The sequence below is a fragment of the Apostichopus japonicus genome, chromosome 2 (genome assembly GCF_037975245.1).
Source record: "Apostichopus japonicus isolate 1M-3 chromosome 2, ASM3797524v1, whole genome shotgun sequence".
NCBI classification, from domain to species: Eukaryota; Metazoa; Echinodermata; class Holothuroidea; order Aspidochirotida; family Stichopodidae; genus Apostichopus; species Apostichopus japonicus.
In genome coordinates, this window is record NC_092562.1 from 9,605,209 (window position 1) to 9,622,715 (window position 17,507).

Below are 17,507 nucleotides of genomic sequence, written 5' to 3' on the forward strand. Positions count from 1 at the left end.
GTGATACCTTGTTATATTTTATCTAGACCTGATATGTCCACGCTGCTATGTGTTGTGGGTATTGACTGTAGCTGTATGTATTGACTGTACACTAGTGTCTAATTACCGACGGTAGCAAGCTGTGTGTGTATTTTTTTTGGGATCGATGGTGGTTTCTAACACTTCTGTTACACCTCATTCGAAACTTCTTTGTGCGCGAGTCTTCACACCCTTTAAAGTGCAAAGCTGAAGTAATAGTAACAGTCATACCATAAGATATAACCTGACCATTAGCAAATATATTTACCAAAAGCTGACATTCTGGGTCATGTCCTCGCAGAAATATTTTGTCATGACTCTTGTTTCATACATCACCCCTCGATTTTTTTTTTGACATCACCCACCAATGCGTAACATTTAAACATTTTTTACCATGCTTGGTATCTTTATTGGTAACATTCTTGTGCCAATTCGAACATATTTGAATACAATAAGGTCAAATACCATTTACAAGTAATGATAAGTACATCGTTATTAACTGAACAGTATAGTGCAATTACGAAATGAATCTTTAAACGGCTCGTAAGAAATAAAAGCTTTGCCTCTTTGCTTGAGTTCTTTCTCAAGTTTAATAGCCAATTTTAACTTATATAAAAAATCTCTACATCTCATTTCCGTGTTAGTAATTTTTTTTACTGAAGATGAAGTACTTGAGATAATAAATTAAGAAATTATATGGGTGATTCACAGAAAAATGATACCCGAAGCAATGTCATTCTTCGAAATATAAACTGACTGCCAAAAATAGCTTGCTCCACATCTAAAATGAAATTCGATATAATAGGGCAATCCCAAAACAGATGTAACAGGGTCTCATCATAGCGACCACAAAAGTGACATCGCGGGTTTTCGATTTGCCCTATTTTATGGCGGTTTGTTCCAATAATGCGGTGGGGGAAGCGGAAATTGGAAATATTGCATCTTGGAATCTCCAGTGCATTACATTATATTGTGTAATACTAAGGAATAAAACAAATACTATTCATTTGAATGCAATAATAATGAAGAAAAAGTCATGTTACTTAACTTGGTGAACTCCATAAAAGGATATATAAACCCTTTATTGGTTCTAAGCTTGATGCATGGAAAGGTGATTACATTTTTCAATAAGAAATTTTATTAAACAAAGGTAGTACATGTTACTTAAGAACAATATATCTAAACTGATTCATCTATAAGGTGATGTTAACATACAGCATCGAATTCATTTGAGCCAGTGGAAAATGCTACAAAGTTGTTTTATAGATTTGTATTACAATGTCTTGGACTATGTTTCGTATATTAACACAGCTGTATGTTTACTTGAGGACAGTATGTTTCCCGACAGAGCAAACGGTATCAAACTTTAGATATTGAAACAATGGGGTGTTCTATGTTCCCAGCCTGCCTATGGTGACAGTTTTGAACTTAGAAAGTTTGTTTACATGCAGTACAGTGAATGAAAATTTCAGATATCACTGAATATTTCGGACATCACCTTGGACTAAAGTCCACAAACCTACATTACGATAATGCATCTTTCATTAGGTCACGACCATAGAAGGGATAGTTGTAACTAGTAAAACATGTTTAATAAACAAAAGTCTATTCAAAATACACATAACAGTAGCAAATCTACAATAGATACGAATGTGTGGGGAAATCATATTAAGCTTGTACTAAAACACCATTTGAGGAATCAACAAGGTTTACTGAAAAATACTAGCACTAGACATTTTCAGGTAAGACCAATTACCCACATATTTTCAAATCCCACTTTTAGACTGAGCTAAAATGTACTTTAAAGTTCCAATGCTGGATACATTCCCAATAGTGTATGTATGTGTGAGACCTTATATGCAATGTACAGTAGTTGGAGGTTTATAGAGAAATCTAACTTGTGATCTCTGTGGTTATAACCGAACTATTGTTCCTTATTAGTGAATTATTAAATCCTTAATCCAGTAAAGTACATTATATGTTAATACATAACTAATTCTTTTAAATGTTCAACCTAATGCCTAATTTCATCATCTTAAAGGAACAGATTGTTTTACCATATACCTCATATATCGTTTATTAACCTTCAAGTATGATACCCAAAGAAATTGACAAATTCATTGCAAAATGTAGCTTTTGGTCAAAAAAGGATGAAAAAGAAATATTTAAGGGACTGCTTGGAGGAGAATTTGTATTCTTCATAAGTTAACGTCCAGATAAAGAAGAAAAATTGACTGCTTAGTAGTGTTTCTAAAGCAATTTCAATTTTCGAGATATTCACCTTTTTTAAAATATGTTAAACCCCTGGAATGCTCCTTTAGGATACATTGATAATCAGTTTGGTTCCTCCGTGCAGCCCTTAATGTTAAACATTAATTCATTGTTTTATAAATTTTTATATCTAACTAAAAACGATGTTTACTTAACCTCTTATAAATAACAGAGCATCCTTGGATGACATCAAGCATCACGTGTTTCTTGAAACTATTTTAAACGCATTATAAATGTGTCATTTAAGGGCACAAAACTCCACCCCCCCCCCTATTGAGTTTTGTGTTGCATCTGAAGAAATGATGCTATTGTCTGTGTATTAGACTACATAGTCCAGTCACTTTACTTGATGTACCTGAACTAAATATATGGTCATCTCTCAATAGTTACAAGTTTGACAGAAATACAACCTGAGCTGATAGTAGTGTTTCTTAACAGTGTACAACATATCATCATTAATTGTTGTGCATAAAATTCATCTTATAAATGTCTAAAAAGTAATCTCTAATACTCTCGGAGTCTTTCCTTTATTCTTTTATTTCCTTCTAAAGAACCCGAAACCAAGACGACCTAACTCAGACAGTGACGATTGATTCTATTCACCTCTTCTTTCTTCATCAACGTTGAAATAAAATTTATCATTGCAAGAAAATTGTGGAAACTTGAAATGCAATATTTGAGAAGCAACTTGAAAACTGCAATACTTGAAAAGCAAATTAAAACATGCAATATTTGAAGAGCAAATTGAAAACTGCAATATTTGAAAGCTATTATCCTAAAATGAAAATTGTTAATGATGAATAATATACATACATTGTACAATTTGTCAAAGTTGTAAATAAATATCGAAGAGTATATATTCTTGTCTTGTGTGGTCAAGTTGTGCCTTTGTGATGAATTAAACTATCTACTTAAAACCAAATGATATATACATTAATTCTTTGCTTATTACTCTTGGATCATGAAGGATATTATTGGAAGAACTCTTCACTGCTGAAGACAGTTCTGTTATTGGGGTGTCTGCTTTTATTGAATATTGGTATTAAAGCTTTTTAATGGTCTTATTCAATATACACTGGGGCAAGAGATTCATGACAGCCAATTGCAGCAACGTTTCTCCTAAGGTTGTTTGATTGTTCCTTTTGTGGAATTTTTCTGCACGTTGAGCTTTCCGTCAGCACCACTCCCTCCCCCTCCACCTCATCGCCTACTATGTTATAGTTGGTTATTTACAAGACCATAGAAAACTTAAGTTGAAGTTCTCTTCTGAAATCCTTCCCTTATAGTAATATTAAGTCGCTAAGAAAATTGAAAATCGATTATCGAAGAACTGTTTTAGTTTGTGCTGTATCGGAATGTTTGGAAAAATTTCGAATCATAAAGGCTTTATTGCAGCTTCAATAACTTGCATTACATACATATCGTAAGTGAAAGCATTTGATCAATGCAGTAAGAATTTCAATCCTTTGAAGGTTTTGTTTTATTCTATCATTATTATTTTTATTTTGCCAAGTGTCTAAAAACCACCGTACTTGAAATAGCCTACACGGTAAGTTTGTGAATAATATAATGTTTTGAGAGAGAGAGAGAGTAAGACATTCGTTACTTTGGTATCAAGATGACGACACGATGGTTCAATTCGTCTTCGGCTGGGTTAGTAATCTTAGGATTCCTTCTCATCTGCACCTCAGCCTGTCTCGCACAAGGTAAGATTAGCTTTATTGTATATAATACAGTTAGTATTTGAGATTCTTTTAATTCCATTATACCAGAAATTCTGACAAGGTAGTAAGAATTATAAATCGATTCCTTGAAACAGTATTCAGCAGTGACATCAATAAAAAAAAAAGTACATTAGAGAAATATTGGAAGCAAATGACTCGGCGGTCAAGTTTAGAATAACATACTACAGTTTTATTTTATTTCTCCACTGCATGTAGCAAAGGCCGGAGGAAGTTTCTTTGCTACGTTTGTGTGATAGACAAGGACCACCTCAATACTTTTTTCGTCTACATGAAGTGCATAGTCCTTATGTCCTACATGTAATTGCCAGTTTTTTTTCTTTATTTATTTATTTATTTCTTTTCATTTTCTTTTTGTTGAATATGTGTTAGAAACATACTACGAAGGACAAAGTAAATTAGGTAAACTGTAGTATCCAGTTGTCACCCAAAAGTTCTACCAGTAGGCAGTATATCCCTGTAGTTGAAAACCAAAACATTACAGTGGAAATTGAAAGACATCAACTACCCAACTTCGTTCCCATTTAAAGACCAACTATGGAGACTTTTCGATGAACATAAAATCCCACCATTTTGCATGTATGTAATCCTTAACTCCCTTCAATTACATTGCTGTAATTAACTTTACCAATTTCGGACGTTAAATACGTGAATAAATGGTAAGAAAAGTCAGCTTTTTATGAAACCTATTTCAGACATTCCTGAAACATTCCGAAGACATCATGTGACCATGTGACGTCACTGTTTGTATACCTCACTCACAACAATACTTTTAGTGTGTAAAATTGTATACTTGAGCTGCCAAAAACATCAACGATATTACTCTTTTCCCCCCGAAATGACACAATTCTGTGTTGTTGGAGGTTGCAGTTATCCACAAAAGCATCAGCTTTTTTAGATTTCCGAGTAAAAGAACCGACGTAAAACGCCGCAGACTTTAGATCAATTTTTTGAGATCCACGCGGAAAGATTTTTCAGCACCCGGAGTATCTCATGCCCATGAATCCACATGCATGACCCTGCCTCTGTGTATGTTGCAAATGTCTCATTCTGCGAAAATTATATACTGTCGATAGCTGTGTCGGACATAGCTAATGTGAAATTGACCCTTTTAAGTCTCCTCGTAAACAAGCTCTGGACGTCCTTGCATGTAACATTATATCACGCAATTGACAGTATAAATATTTACTGTAAGAGATGACCGTGTATATACCGTGCCTATAGGGTAGCATTGTTAGTACATGTAGTGAGTTGGCTCAGAGCATGTGTAAATAGTCATGTTAGGATTTCATCGCATTTATCTATTTCCTTTGTTGTATTCCAGTATCGTGAGTTCGTGATACATTGTGTTATATTGTCCGTTATGTTTATTCCGGCATCTGCATGGTCCAAGGAGTTAAATAAAAACGGTTCTATGTAGCGATCGGACGTTTTATTTCGTTAGTGACTGTCTTGTGATTGTGGGATGTAACTGGTCAAGGCCTGTTTCAACTAGACCTAACTCTATGGAATTACACAGAGTCACGATAGTATTTCGCCCAGGATTGAACGAGAAACGTGGATTTGGATATTCACTGCTAAATTTTGTTTATTGAAAGGATACTTTTTCTGTGTTTGTACTTTTGGATATTAAAACGAGTAAGTACTATGTTCAGCTGAAGCTTAGTCATGTATATGCTACCCTGGTCGATTCGGGTCAGCGTCTTCTCGTAGTTGTTCGATTATGTTTAGTGTCTTTTTGGTAATTTGTTGACAGTAACGTAAGCCATTTTCCGTCACAAATCACGCATGAGGCATCTTTTAGGTCTATTCTTCTGTTCAGTTTACGGTATCTTGCGATCAAATTGTATTACGGAATCGCCAAGCTGCTTGCATGTTCTACAGTATATTGTACCGTACGGACCTATTGACGCTGCGCTATGTAAAAGATGCTTCCATTTGAGTGGAAATTTTGCTAATAAAATAACCAATTTAACTAATTTTTTTTCTTAAAGTTGTTTTAAATCTATTTTTTTACCTTCATGTGTTCTTGTTTTAAGCTAACAGCTTTTCAAACGCTCGAAATTGGAAGTCAAATACAGTACAATTGTTCGCTATCTGTGTATAAACAGTGCCTATATCAGCGTTTGATTTTCGCGGTATACAAACAATGACGTCACACGGTGACCAGAGACTCCTTTGGGTCAATCTCTGTTTTCAGACATTTCAGAGGTTCATGTCACGTGACTACCCAAAATGTCCATTTTCGTGGTCGTTTTTTGATGGGTTATAGTAGGTTTACGAAGATTATTTTTTAAACATGTTGATTATGGGTATGTAAACCCGCAAAGTAATGGAAAATCCACAAAAAAAAAAATTGTCTCCATAGTTGGTCTTTAAAACCTGCGGGTGAATGGTGGTTTCATAACAGGATATAACGGCTAAGTTAATTGGATTCCCCGAAGACCTTTATAACATCGGAAAGCTGCGGATAGCTGATAGCATGGACCTTGTTCAATTTAATATCAAATACAAACTACCACAGACCATGCCATCACCACTGCGTAGCGTACGTTTTCTTTCATTCCTTCATCCGGCAATCAAAATGTGTCCTGTAGAACAGAGCCTTGCTACGCAGGCTAGGTTAAAAAACAAACACTGCCAGTTTACACCAGTTATTGGAAGGTATTTCCGAACAAACAACAAATTCATGGGAAAAAAAGAGGAGAAATCTTGTCCGCTGATTGATACCACGAGCTGCACGTCATGGATAATCTTCGTCAAAATACAACCCTGGGAAGCCACATCTTAGTTTCGTTCAATATTTTTTCCATGGTTACTTAGGCCTACACGGTAAGTTTGTGAATAATATAATGTTTTGAGAGAGAGAGAGAGAGAGAGAGAGAGAGTAAGACATTCGTTACTTTGGTATCAAGATGACGACACGATGGTTCAATTCGTCTTCGGCTGGGTTAGTAATCTTAGGATTCCTTCTCATCTGCATCTCAGCCTGTCTCGCACAAGGTAAGATTAGTTTCATTGTATATAATACAGTCGGTAAACTTTTGAACGAAATGTGCAGGAATGCCTGCAGATAATTAACGTGAAAACTGATTAAAACGTCTTCTGACGAAATCGACATAACATGACAAACTGTTTCATCTCAAATAACAAGAGCGCGCAAGGTCACTGCACCTTTTTTCACACTTTTACTTGGAAACTGCAGTAAAGCTAAAGCTACTTATTTTCACCATTCGGGATGGGAGGGTAACGAACATGGGGAAGAGGTGGGTAAGGGAGGGTAACGGGGAGGTGAAGTGTCAACCTATGCGCTATGACGAATATGCTCTGCAACATCCGATCTTCCGAGTTATTTGTAATCATGATTCATGAACACCGGCAGCCAATATTCTCGTCCAAAAATGGGTCGTCAAGCTATAACGGTGGGTCGCGTTGTGGGCACGGTAGCGGGAAAAAAAGAAGGAAGATCAGTAACAATGCTTTTTCAATGGAATTTGACAGTTAATTGAACTTCCCCTTGCCATGAAGTGATTGGTCTGCAAAGTTTTTGATAAATGCGTGTGCGGGTTGTTTACTTATTTTCAGTCAATATACCAAACAAGTCAGCTAATCTACAGTTTCACCATCTATCACAAGAGAGTGACTTTTAGGCCTTATAACGTTATGGCGCACGGCTCTCCAAAAGCGAAATCACAACATGCGTTACCAGGGGCAAAATTTGGGAGGCAATTTTGTTTAAGGGATTATGCACGGTGATATCCGTTGTGCCGTTTCATGTCGCGCAAGTACCGATATGTAGGTAGAACACCATAGTTATTTGACAAGGATTTACTGGAATAAACAATAACATAGATGTGACAATCAGATGTAGCGTCATGATCACGTTGTGATTTCTTTGAAAATATCGTTTACTCATGGGAAACATGCTGTGAATAAAGGAATTTCGAAAAACAATAAGTACTTGTCTGCTTTATATGTCCGCTCTAATCGTGGAAATCTCCCCATGTCACTTTCGAAATTATGAAATACTGTAACGCTGTCCGCTCCGGTGGTCAGTGGTGAAGTACCGCGGTTGGTAAGTAACGGGGTAGGTGGAAGGTAGATATTCGAGGACACCGTGGAATAAAATACATTAACAATGCATTCTGAGTTGTATAAGTATAATTGTTGCAAGTCTATACAATGCACCTGCACGTACATCTTTCTCAATGTAATGAATAAACCAATAAATATGTACAAGAAGTAATACATTAACGTCTAAAGCACGATACACGGGTGTCGTACATTAAATAACCTGTCACGGCGTAGCTATTCTGTAATACGCAAGTTGCCTATACAGCAGCCCAGCTAAACTATACACATTGCGTCACGGACAACGCACCACAATGAAATGCGTCAGCCCGCAAAACTACGCTGCGACGGCCTTGCTACTGCACAAGCAGTTTACTGCACAGTATGGGCGGCCGTCTGGGAAACAAAATACAACGATGAAACAAATAAATATGACAAAAAAATGCAAAATGAAACTAGAATATGTAATACCAATGTAACATTTATGAGAGGCACACTTAAGAATAAATTAAATATAATGGAGGGAACCAATTGCCCCAACTTGAATAGAAGGAATTAGAAAAATGAACAGTGTGCGTACACCAAGGAATCACATGAAAATAGTCATGCTACGTCATCTTGTATGCCACGCTGCACCGCGCTTCACAAGGTCAGTAAACGGTGTGGGCTAATCGTCATGTTCTCAGTGTGCCCACATTGGCAGATGAGTGTCACATTGTCTTCAAGCAGTATGGATAATTACGATCTAACCGCTGCCGTTTAAACAGCTGCACCAGGCATCAGCTTTATTCAGTAATGCATTAACCACCTAGAGCAGTCAGTTGAGGGTGATTCTCTTAGAAGCCCCTACGTTACTATTAATACAACCCGAGACGGTACGATGCCAAATCCACGTTGGACGAATAATTACAACTCTGCCTTAATTCACCCTCTAATATCGATATAACGAACGATATCCTATCCTTTTAATTATTCAAACTGATTCTGCGCGTATTACTACCGATATTTTGAAACTCGGAACGCGAGGATACTGCGATACTGATTCTCACAGACAGGCCTTGTCACCGTGACCAAGTACATATATGGGCCTGGTGATATGTATTGATATGTAGTCTTGTTAAGACCCTAGTATGTACAGCATAGTGTACCTTTCTTTTTCGCAAAGCTATTTTTCCGTATCTATTCGCTTTAGATTGATACTAGGGTCTTACACATTTCTCCCAAGCTATCTTATGTTTTACTTTGATTTTGGGAGATATGCTTCTGAAAAGCGAAGAAGCCAATCAGGTTTGCCAATTGGGCACAAACCCAAAAATGTTTATTCAAGCCCTGCCTCCCGCAGTGAAAAATCACTTGGCCTTAGATTGGTTTGTACACTGCAAGACGGTCGCTAATTGCTGTTGAAGAAACATGATTTCACATGACACGCAATTGTGTCACAATAATATGAATAAAGATTTGTGGTTTTTATAAGTTCACGCCCCTCTTTGAAGAAATGTCCAAGACATTTGTATCGAACAGATCATCGGGCATTTAAAATACAGTGGGTGAGCGCAATTCGTGGTAGTCAGGAACGGACTCTGAGGCATGTACGGTTTGCACGTGAGAAAAAGAGTATTACAAACGATCTGGCCAAGACTAGATGATATGTATGGAACGCCGAAAGGCAATGTATTATGTTATTTGCTTCTATGCTGTCTGTTATCATATGCATGTTTTTGTCTCCTTTGATGTTGTTGTCTCGTTTAATACGACGTTGTTGTCTCCTTCAATGCTGTTGTCTTTTTTGGTGTTGTTATCTCCGTTGATGCTGCTGTCTCCTTCAACGTTGTTGTCTATTTTGATGCTGTTGTCTCATTTGATGTTGTTGTCTCCTTTGAAGTTGGCGGTGCTGTTCACTTTTTTGACGTCAAAATACGTACAAATTCAATGAATTTAGTGCTTCAGAACTAGCTAATATGTCGGAGAGAGACCGACTAGCCCATCTTGTAGGGCTATAGGTTATACGAACAAAATGACAGCAGAAATGATGGAAATCTCTGTAAAATCGTTGAAGAACCTACGGAAGTCTTTCAATCTACAAGAAAAAGAGATACATATTATCAAGTTACAGGCACCGACCTAGCCTAACGTTAGGTGTTAAAATATAGCCTTAGTATAACCATGGTGGTATTAAGTATACTCATGACCAGTTTTCGTAAATTACTCTATTTGTGTTATCCAATATCGTTTGAGAGGAACGAATAAAAGTGCGTAAGCATAACATATGAAGTAAACGGGGTGGTCTCGTCGGATGAGAGTAGTCAATTATTGACCTTTCATTTCTTGACATTTACTTCGAGGGATTTTATTTTGACTGAGGCCCTGGCGTTGACAAATCCGGTTAGCACTGTAGATGCTGCGTGTGGGAGCGGCCCTTGATTGGCGCCGCCCCTACAGGCAATATCGAATCAGCATTCGTATCCATTTTCCTGCAAGACGATCTGTTAAACGTACTACAATTATCGAGTCAATCCAACAGCATAAACTACCTTGACTTACTATAGGTACTGCATGGGCCCTTTTTTCCTTTAATAAAATCTCATCAGATGTGCGCAATGCTTATAAACAAGTACTGCCGACGAACAATGATTTTCACTTGAAAGTGAAAATGAATCAATTGATCTTGTATAGAAAGATTCTAGATTTATAAAACAACATTGATGATTTTCCATGGTGACTTCACAACTAAATAGCTTACTATATATAGGCATACACATCGCTGAGTGAGTGGAAGAAGGCACGGGGCGAAGCACTTCTGTTTAAGGGAGCTGTTTAAGGGAGCAGAGGCCAATTTTACTAGAAAACCTTTGCCTCTTCCCCTTTTCAAACAGTAGCCCCTGAGGAGCCGTAAATACCTATTTTCTAAGCATTTTTTCTCACAATTTTGCGGGGCAGCGGGGGTGTTGCGTAAGGAACTTGTAACACCATTGATCTATAGAGCTTATAATAGACAGACTTTCTATGTATAGCTAGTAGGGACAATTTCCTAATTCTTATAAATCTCTAAACTGTACTCCAATATTATGCTTCAAAGCACAGCTGGTATTAATAGTACAAACAGTTCCTAACCTTGATCTGATAGAAATATGATGTTCATACTGCTCGTCCTGACGATAGGAGTACTCTAAAGCGGGACAAAAAAAACTGTCACGGCTGGGTGATATGTGATAGAGCACCTCTATATCATGTATACGTAAAGATCAAATCGTCACATCATATCAGCTGATCATGTTGAAGCGCGCACACAAACTCACTCTTTACCGACTAGGCTTTCGATGATAATGGCAATTTGGCCTGTATTGAACTCAGTAATCTACTATTTAAGTTCGACATGCCAACTCCCCAGGAGAAGAAACTAACTGCCATCCTCAAAATATTTTGAGAGTGACAAAAGAACTTTGCATGTTGCTTTACAAACCGTAAGTATGTTTCCCCATTTCACCAATTAGAACTAACGAGCGTACTTGGCTATACTAGCATGTAATGTTAGGCTATGGAATTTATTTCCAAGAGATTTGAAGAATTATTGGAATAGAAAAGCATAATTTCAGGTTTTAACCTTGGAGAGTCTATTACATAAAGGCGGGGCAAATGTTTAATGATCGTTGGCTTATACGATCAAATTTCCAAACTCAGCCTTTGAGTGTATATGTACAGTGGTCAATACTTTTTGGGGCCAATACTGGTGACAGTGTTATAAAGTTTGGGATTTAAAAACTGAACAATGGCTTGTAAACGCATGCAATCTTTGGCTTCCAGCTTCATAACATTATGTTGTTGTTGTTTTTCCTGTAACTTGAATAAGTTCATTGTGCAAAAAGTTGTGGTGCCAGATATGGATTATAATCAAAACATTATTGCTCTTGTTTTCTTTAAAGATCTAGAATGATTATACAGCCTTGGGAATGAATTCATCTGTGTGATGGGATGTTATTGTATGTTTCATGATCAGGTGACTTCAACATTAAAGCGTGATTTCAATTGTGGAAGTGGTCTTTGTTGCATCGATTGGAAATAAGATCACGCATTGTGTATGGGTATTAGAAAAATATTACCCAGCATACGTTATGTCCATATAAAATGAGTAAATCTGAAATATTTTTTCTAAATTGTTATCAAATTCTCCCCAATTTTTTCCTTTTATTTCAAAAAAGGGATATAATGATATGAAACTCCTTATGAACTTGACATTCAAAGATTCTCACATGTTGTTTTCTGGATATGTCAAACCTTTCACACAAATAAGGAGCTTACATGTTTTATTATTTTATACAGTATTTCATGTTATGTTAACCCTTAATTTTGAAGCGTTCTGATTTTATGGAAAAATTTGTTGATTCACAAGTTCTGGCTGTGTTCATATCATGATCCATTCAAACAATTTTTAAAATCTTGTTTTGACCTTTGATTGTGAAGGAATCTAACTTCACCTAAGGGATTGTTATTTGTTCAAACTTTCCAATTTTCTTTATTCATAGTACAATGCATTCAAAGTTTGAGAAGAAAATTGCAGAAAAAATTAAGGACCAACAGAAGCATGTTTATCCCGCATGTGCGTGTGTGATATGGCACCTGTTTGCTTGAAGCTTACTTTGGATACAAAAGGAACAAACCTCAAATGTTTATCTCAAAACTGACATGTAGAAATTGGATGCAAGTTTTACAGGATAATCGGTATTATTTCTCATTTACATGTCAAAAGCAAGGCTACCTCTTGCCACTTTGGATAATTGTATAGATTAAAAACAGCCTCTTGAGTTGATTTTCTTAAAACAAAAGATTTTGTTTTGTGGCTTTTCAATACTTAAACCCTGTAACAATGTGTGTAGCTCAATAACTTAACTTGTCAAATTTCATCTCAAAATATTGTAATGTAGGTCAAATCTTTTTGTATTGAATTACTATCGACGTTGAAAAGTATCTTGGAGTTAAAATGTTAAAAGATGAATGAAATATACCATTAATTATTAACTAACCTTTGATTTGGTGAAGAATTGGAGGGGATCAGTGTTAGTTTGTTGCAGTCTATTTATCTGTAATGTTCTGTAGGGTTTGGGAGAGTTAACTAATCATAAGAGGAATGGTTAGTGAACATATATAGGCTGAGAAAATGAAGGGATTGTTGTTGTAATGAAGCATCAACTAATAGTCATGGTTATGAAAGGTACATGAATGTTTATAAAGAGATATTGTTAACACCCAAGATAAAAAATACAATATTTCAGCTTCTGGAAATGTACGTTAATTGGGCGGTACAGGTCCTCAGGAGGGTCGTGTGGAGGTGTTAGTAGATGATGAGTGGGCGCGGTCTGTGACGATGAATGGGATCTGAATGATGCTCACGTTCTTTGCAGACAGCTCGGCTTTCCGGGCGCCCTCTCAGCCGTCAGTAAAGCTCACTTTGGAATGTCACAAGATCCAGTCAATCTTGACGACGTGGACTGTAATGGAGATGAAAGTAATCTACTTGAGTGTGTGCATATAGCTATAGATAAAGAGAACTGTCAATTTAACGGAAGGGCTGGGGTGGTTTGCCAGTCGAAATCATCTTTTATCACTAAAGGTGTTATTAAAATCATGTAGATTTATTCTTTTTGATATCAAGCATCATATCCTGCCAAACTGCTGTAAAATAAATTCTTAATAAAACGACCTCATGGCGATAGCAAACCATTTTCTTTTGCATAATTTCAGTCTTGTGAGTCATTTTCTGCAATTGAAATCCAACAATGTTGATGTGACATAATACAGAATAACAAAGAGTATGAAAGGCTGCTCCAATCTCTCTTGAGCAATATAACATGTCTCTCAAAACATTGCTAAAATTAATGCAAAAGTAGACATATGCATCCGTATGTTGTTCAATCTTTCTTTATTTTTCACATCATTACAAAGGATGGATAATGTTGTTATATCTACATTGAAATGTATGCTAATAAAATCATTGTAGATTGGGAGAGTTTTTATTGTGAAGTATCTAAATATGAACCATTGACCCAGAGTCATCCATCTTTCAAATATATGTCATTTTTGAAGGAATTGTTTTATGTTGCACGAATAAGATTTGCTTTCGATTCCACATCACATCAAGATGGAGAATGATATAAAGCAATTGTACGGAGAACTATAGCAAACTTCTCAATTTATCGTAAACTATTTTTGTAGTCTGATATTCTTATTATGATTCCAGAAGAACTGTTTTACCGTATTAAGCTAATTCGTTAAGTATAACTAAAAATATGTAATGCACTACAAATATAAACTGAGGATTTATTTGAGAATTTAATGGAACAAAGTGCATAATAAACTATTTTCAAGATATGAATGTGATGTGAATAAAAGTTTAAAGGTCATGGTACTGCATAATGGCAATATTTACTATGTTAAGATACTTCCCAAATCTATTCTGTTGTTCAAAAGATTGTATGAAAGTCCACACTATCAATAACCATAGCGTTGGTTATAATCACTCCACAAATAAAATACATGATATGTGAGTTTAAGATGCTTGTTACATAACTGAGTTTTGAGCACTTTGTAACATAACAGAGTGCGTTGTGAGATCTCTGTTTGATAACTGGTTTTCTTCTGTAGAGTCTGTTAATGGAAATGAGCCACTTGTAGGTAACCGCCCCCCCCACCACCCCAACACCTCTGCTATCGCCCACAAAACAAACTAATTGTTGTTTTCCAGGGCCCATCAATGGAGATGTACGTCTGATGGGAAGTAACTCTACTTCTGGACGAGTTGAGGTGTATCTTAATGGCCAATGGGGGACTGTTTGTGATGATCTCTGGGATCTTACAGATGCTGAAGTTGTCTGTCTCCAGTTGGGGTTTGGAGGAGCATTGTCTGCCCCCAGATATGCTTTCTTTGGTTTGGGAACAGGTGAAATCCTGTTAGATAATGTGGAATGTCTTGGTAGTGAGGGTAACCTTCTTGAATGCAGCTATGAATCAAAAGCTAACTGCGGTCACCGAGAAGATGCAGGTGTTGTCTGTTATGAGCTGACAGAAGAAGGTATCATTGTGAATTCAGTATTGGTCTAGTCTGTTATGAAGACCTAGAAATAGAAAGATATCTTTTGTAAACTTAGTGGAAATATATTAGTCAATCGTATGCTGTGATTTGATTTCTTATAACTGCTACTAAACATGAATTGTTCCTTTTGGTTGAAATATGAGGTTTAACTAAACTTTACAGAGCTTTCATGCACATCAATTATCTTATATTTGAATTCATTAAGTCCTTGATTCTGGTATAACTATGGCAAATAGCTGTGCTATGTAGTAAACAAATTATTTAAGGCACTAATTGTAATGAACAAATAGTTGGTAAGTGAATAAAATGGCGATATTGTAAGACAGTTGAAAAAGTATGTAATAACATTCACTGTCATTGTAGGTAACCAAGTATAAGTATAAGTATATTGAGAAACTTATTTGACTATAACTCTTCTCTCAACAGCATACAATTTACTTGTCAGTGATAAAGCTGCTATTCTTTTTGAAATGCACTAGTTAAAAGTTTCTTGTAACATTCAGTGGTGGAGCGACCAAATAGTCAGGGGCGGATGCTCCACCCCCCCTGACGGACTCAAATAGACTGCTGGCGCCCTTTTCAGCTTTTTACCACTTTTTACTTATTCGTGATTATTGGCTTTCTTATTACGCTCTCATCTACCTATTGACATTTGTCACATTTTGTTGGTGTGATTTTCTGACAAAATGCTCAAACGGCTATTTATTCTTTGTTTATCTGCAAGTTAGAAAGGCCCGGAAAGGGTCATTTCCGGCGATCTAGAGATTACCTTTACTCAAAAAAATTCTGTACGCTCCGCGCCAACCTGTGGTGGCGCTCCGCATAGATAGTGTCGAAAGCGCCCCTACAGACCATTCTCGCCCCCTCTGACCAATACCCCTAGCTCCGCCACTGCCTTATGTCACAATAAAAGCAAAAAGTGCAGAGAGTTAACATTGGCAATAATTTCTAAAATTGAGTTAAAATCAGTTATCAGAAAATATTGAATAGTTTTCTTTCATGGTGTTGAATCATGAACCATGATAGATGGATGTTACAAGACACTTTGCAAGAGTCAATTGAACTGCAACACCATTGATGTTCTATTCGGTGGAATTTAATGATCATTTCTAGTCAATGAAACAAAACAAGCTTAGGCCTGGTATGAATCTTAGAGCTGTTTACCTACTTTTGCATTTTGTCATTAATCTGGCTTTGAAGGGTTTTTCAAAATTTGTATCCATTAAAATTATCAGTTATCAATTTATTTATTACTTTAATATATAGATAACTCATGTATCATGGACGTTAATAAAGAAAAAATCAACATCAAAGCTTGTATGGAAAAAAATGATGTTACACATTTTTACACCTTTGGAAAAGTGTGCAGTCTTTAATAGCAAATATGTTTATATTGCAGTTAATCCCACACAAGAGCCACCATCTGAAAACTGTGAGAAGCTGGCATTTCCAATGTGTGCAGTTATGCCCTACAGTCTCACCCAGTATCCAAACAACTTTGGCCATCTGACACAGGCAGAGGCAAAGGAAGAAGCAAATTTGATGTTTGCTTCAGTAATACCACTTGGTTGCTCTGCAGCTTTTTCCAGTTAATGTGCTTACAGTTAGCTCCACCGTGTCCCAGCACAGGCATTTCTGGACATCATTGTAGAGAATTGTGTGAAGCTGCACTATTGAATGAAAAATGTATCCGAAAATTACAGTCGAATCTTAATCTGGCTTCCGATGATATAGATTGTTCGATATTCCCTTCATCGGACTCAGGTCTCTGTTTTACAGGGGATTTATGTAAATCCCCAATCGTAGGTGAGTTTGGGTCAACTATTCAATTGATAAAGGTCATCAGTTTTTGTTCCAAATTTGAGGATGCTTAAATTGTTAAACGTTTCCAACGGCACCATCCTGGAGGTGCGGATCCTCCAAATTAATCTCATATAGTTATGTGTTTATATGTGACATTATATTCCTTTAATGTAGAGCCTGGGTAAAGGGCTCTGAAGTAGCAGCATTTATCCTTGTTAAACTATGCTCACAGGTGGCCACTGTTTGACAGTTCAGTATATTGGACTATCCAAAACAACTGTTTTTCTGTTAGCTGATGTGGATTCATTCTTCCACATCGGAACAGAAGACCACATTGTGTAACAATTATTATTTGCCAAGTTATCCTCATCACCTTGTTCCTTTGAAGCACAGCCATCAAGAATGTCCCTTTTATGTCCCTTCTATGGATTGGGTCTTTGCTTGCTTGCTCAGCCATGGTTACAGATCTTCACCAGCAATGTAATTGCTTTCGTAAATGAACAGCATTCATCACAAAA

General features: G+C 36.6%; 2 protein-coding genes across 2 annotated transcripts in view; both read left to right on the plus strand.

Moving 5' to 3' along the window:
- Positions 1-17,507, plus strand: part of LOC139977163 (scavenger receptor cysteine-rich domain-containing protein DMBT1-like) — a 75,355-nt gene that overhangs the window by 24,625 nt on the left and 33,223 nt on the right. The gene's annotated exons all lie outside the window — the stretch shown is intronic.
- On the plus strand, positions 6,856-16,908 carry LOC139977299 (putative DMBT1-like protein). Its single transcript, XM_071986588.1, has 3 exons — positions 6,856-7,034; positions 14,839-15,165; positions 16,586-16,908. The coding sequence occupies exons 1-3, from the start codon at positions 6,947-6,949 to the stop codon at positions 16,777-16,779; spliced, it is 609 nt and encodes a 202-aa protein (XP_071842689.1). The 5' UTR covers positions 6,856-6,946; the 3' UTR covers positions 16,780-16,908.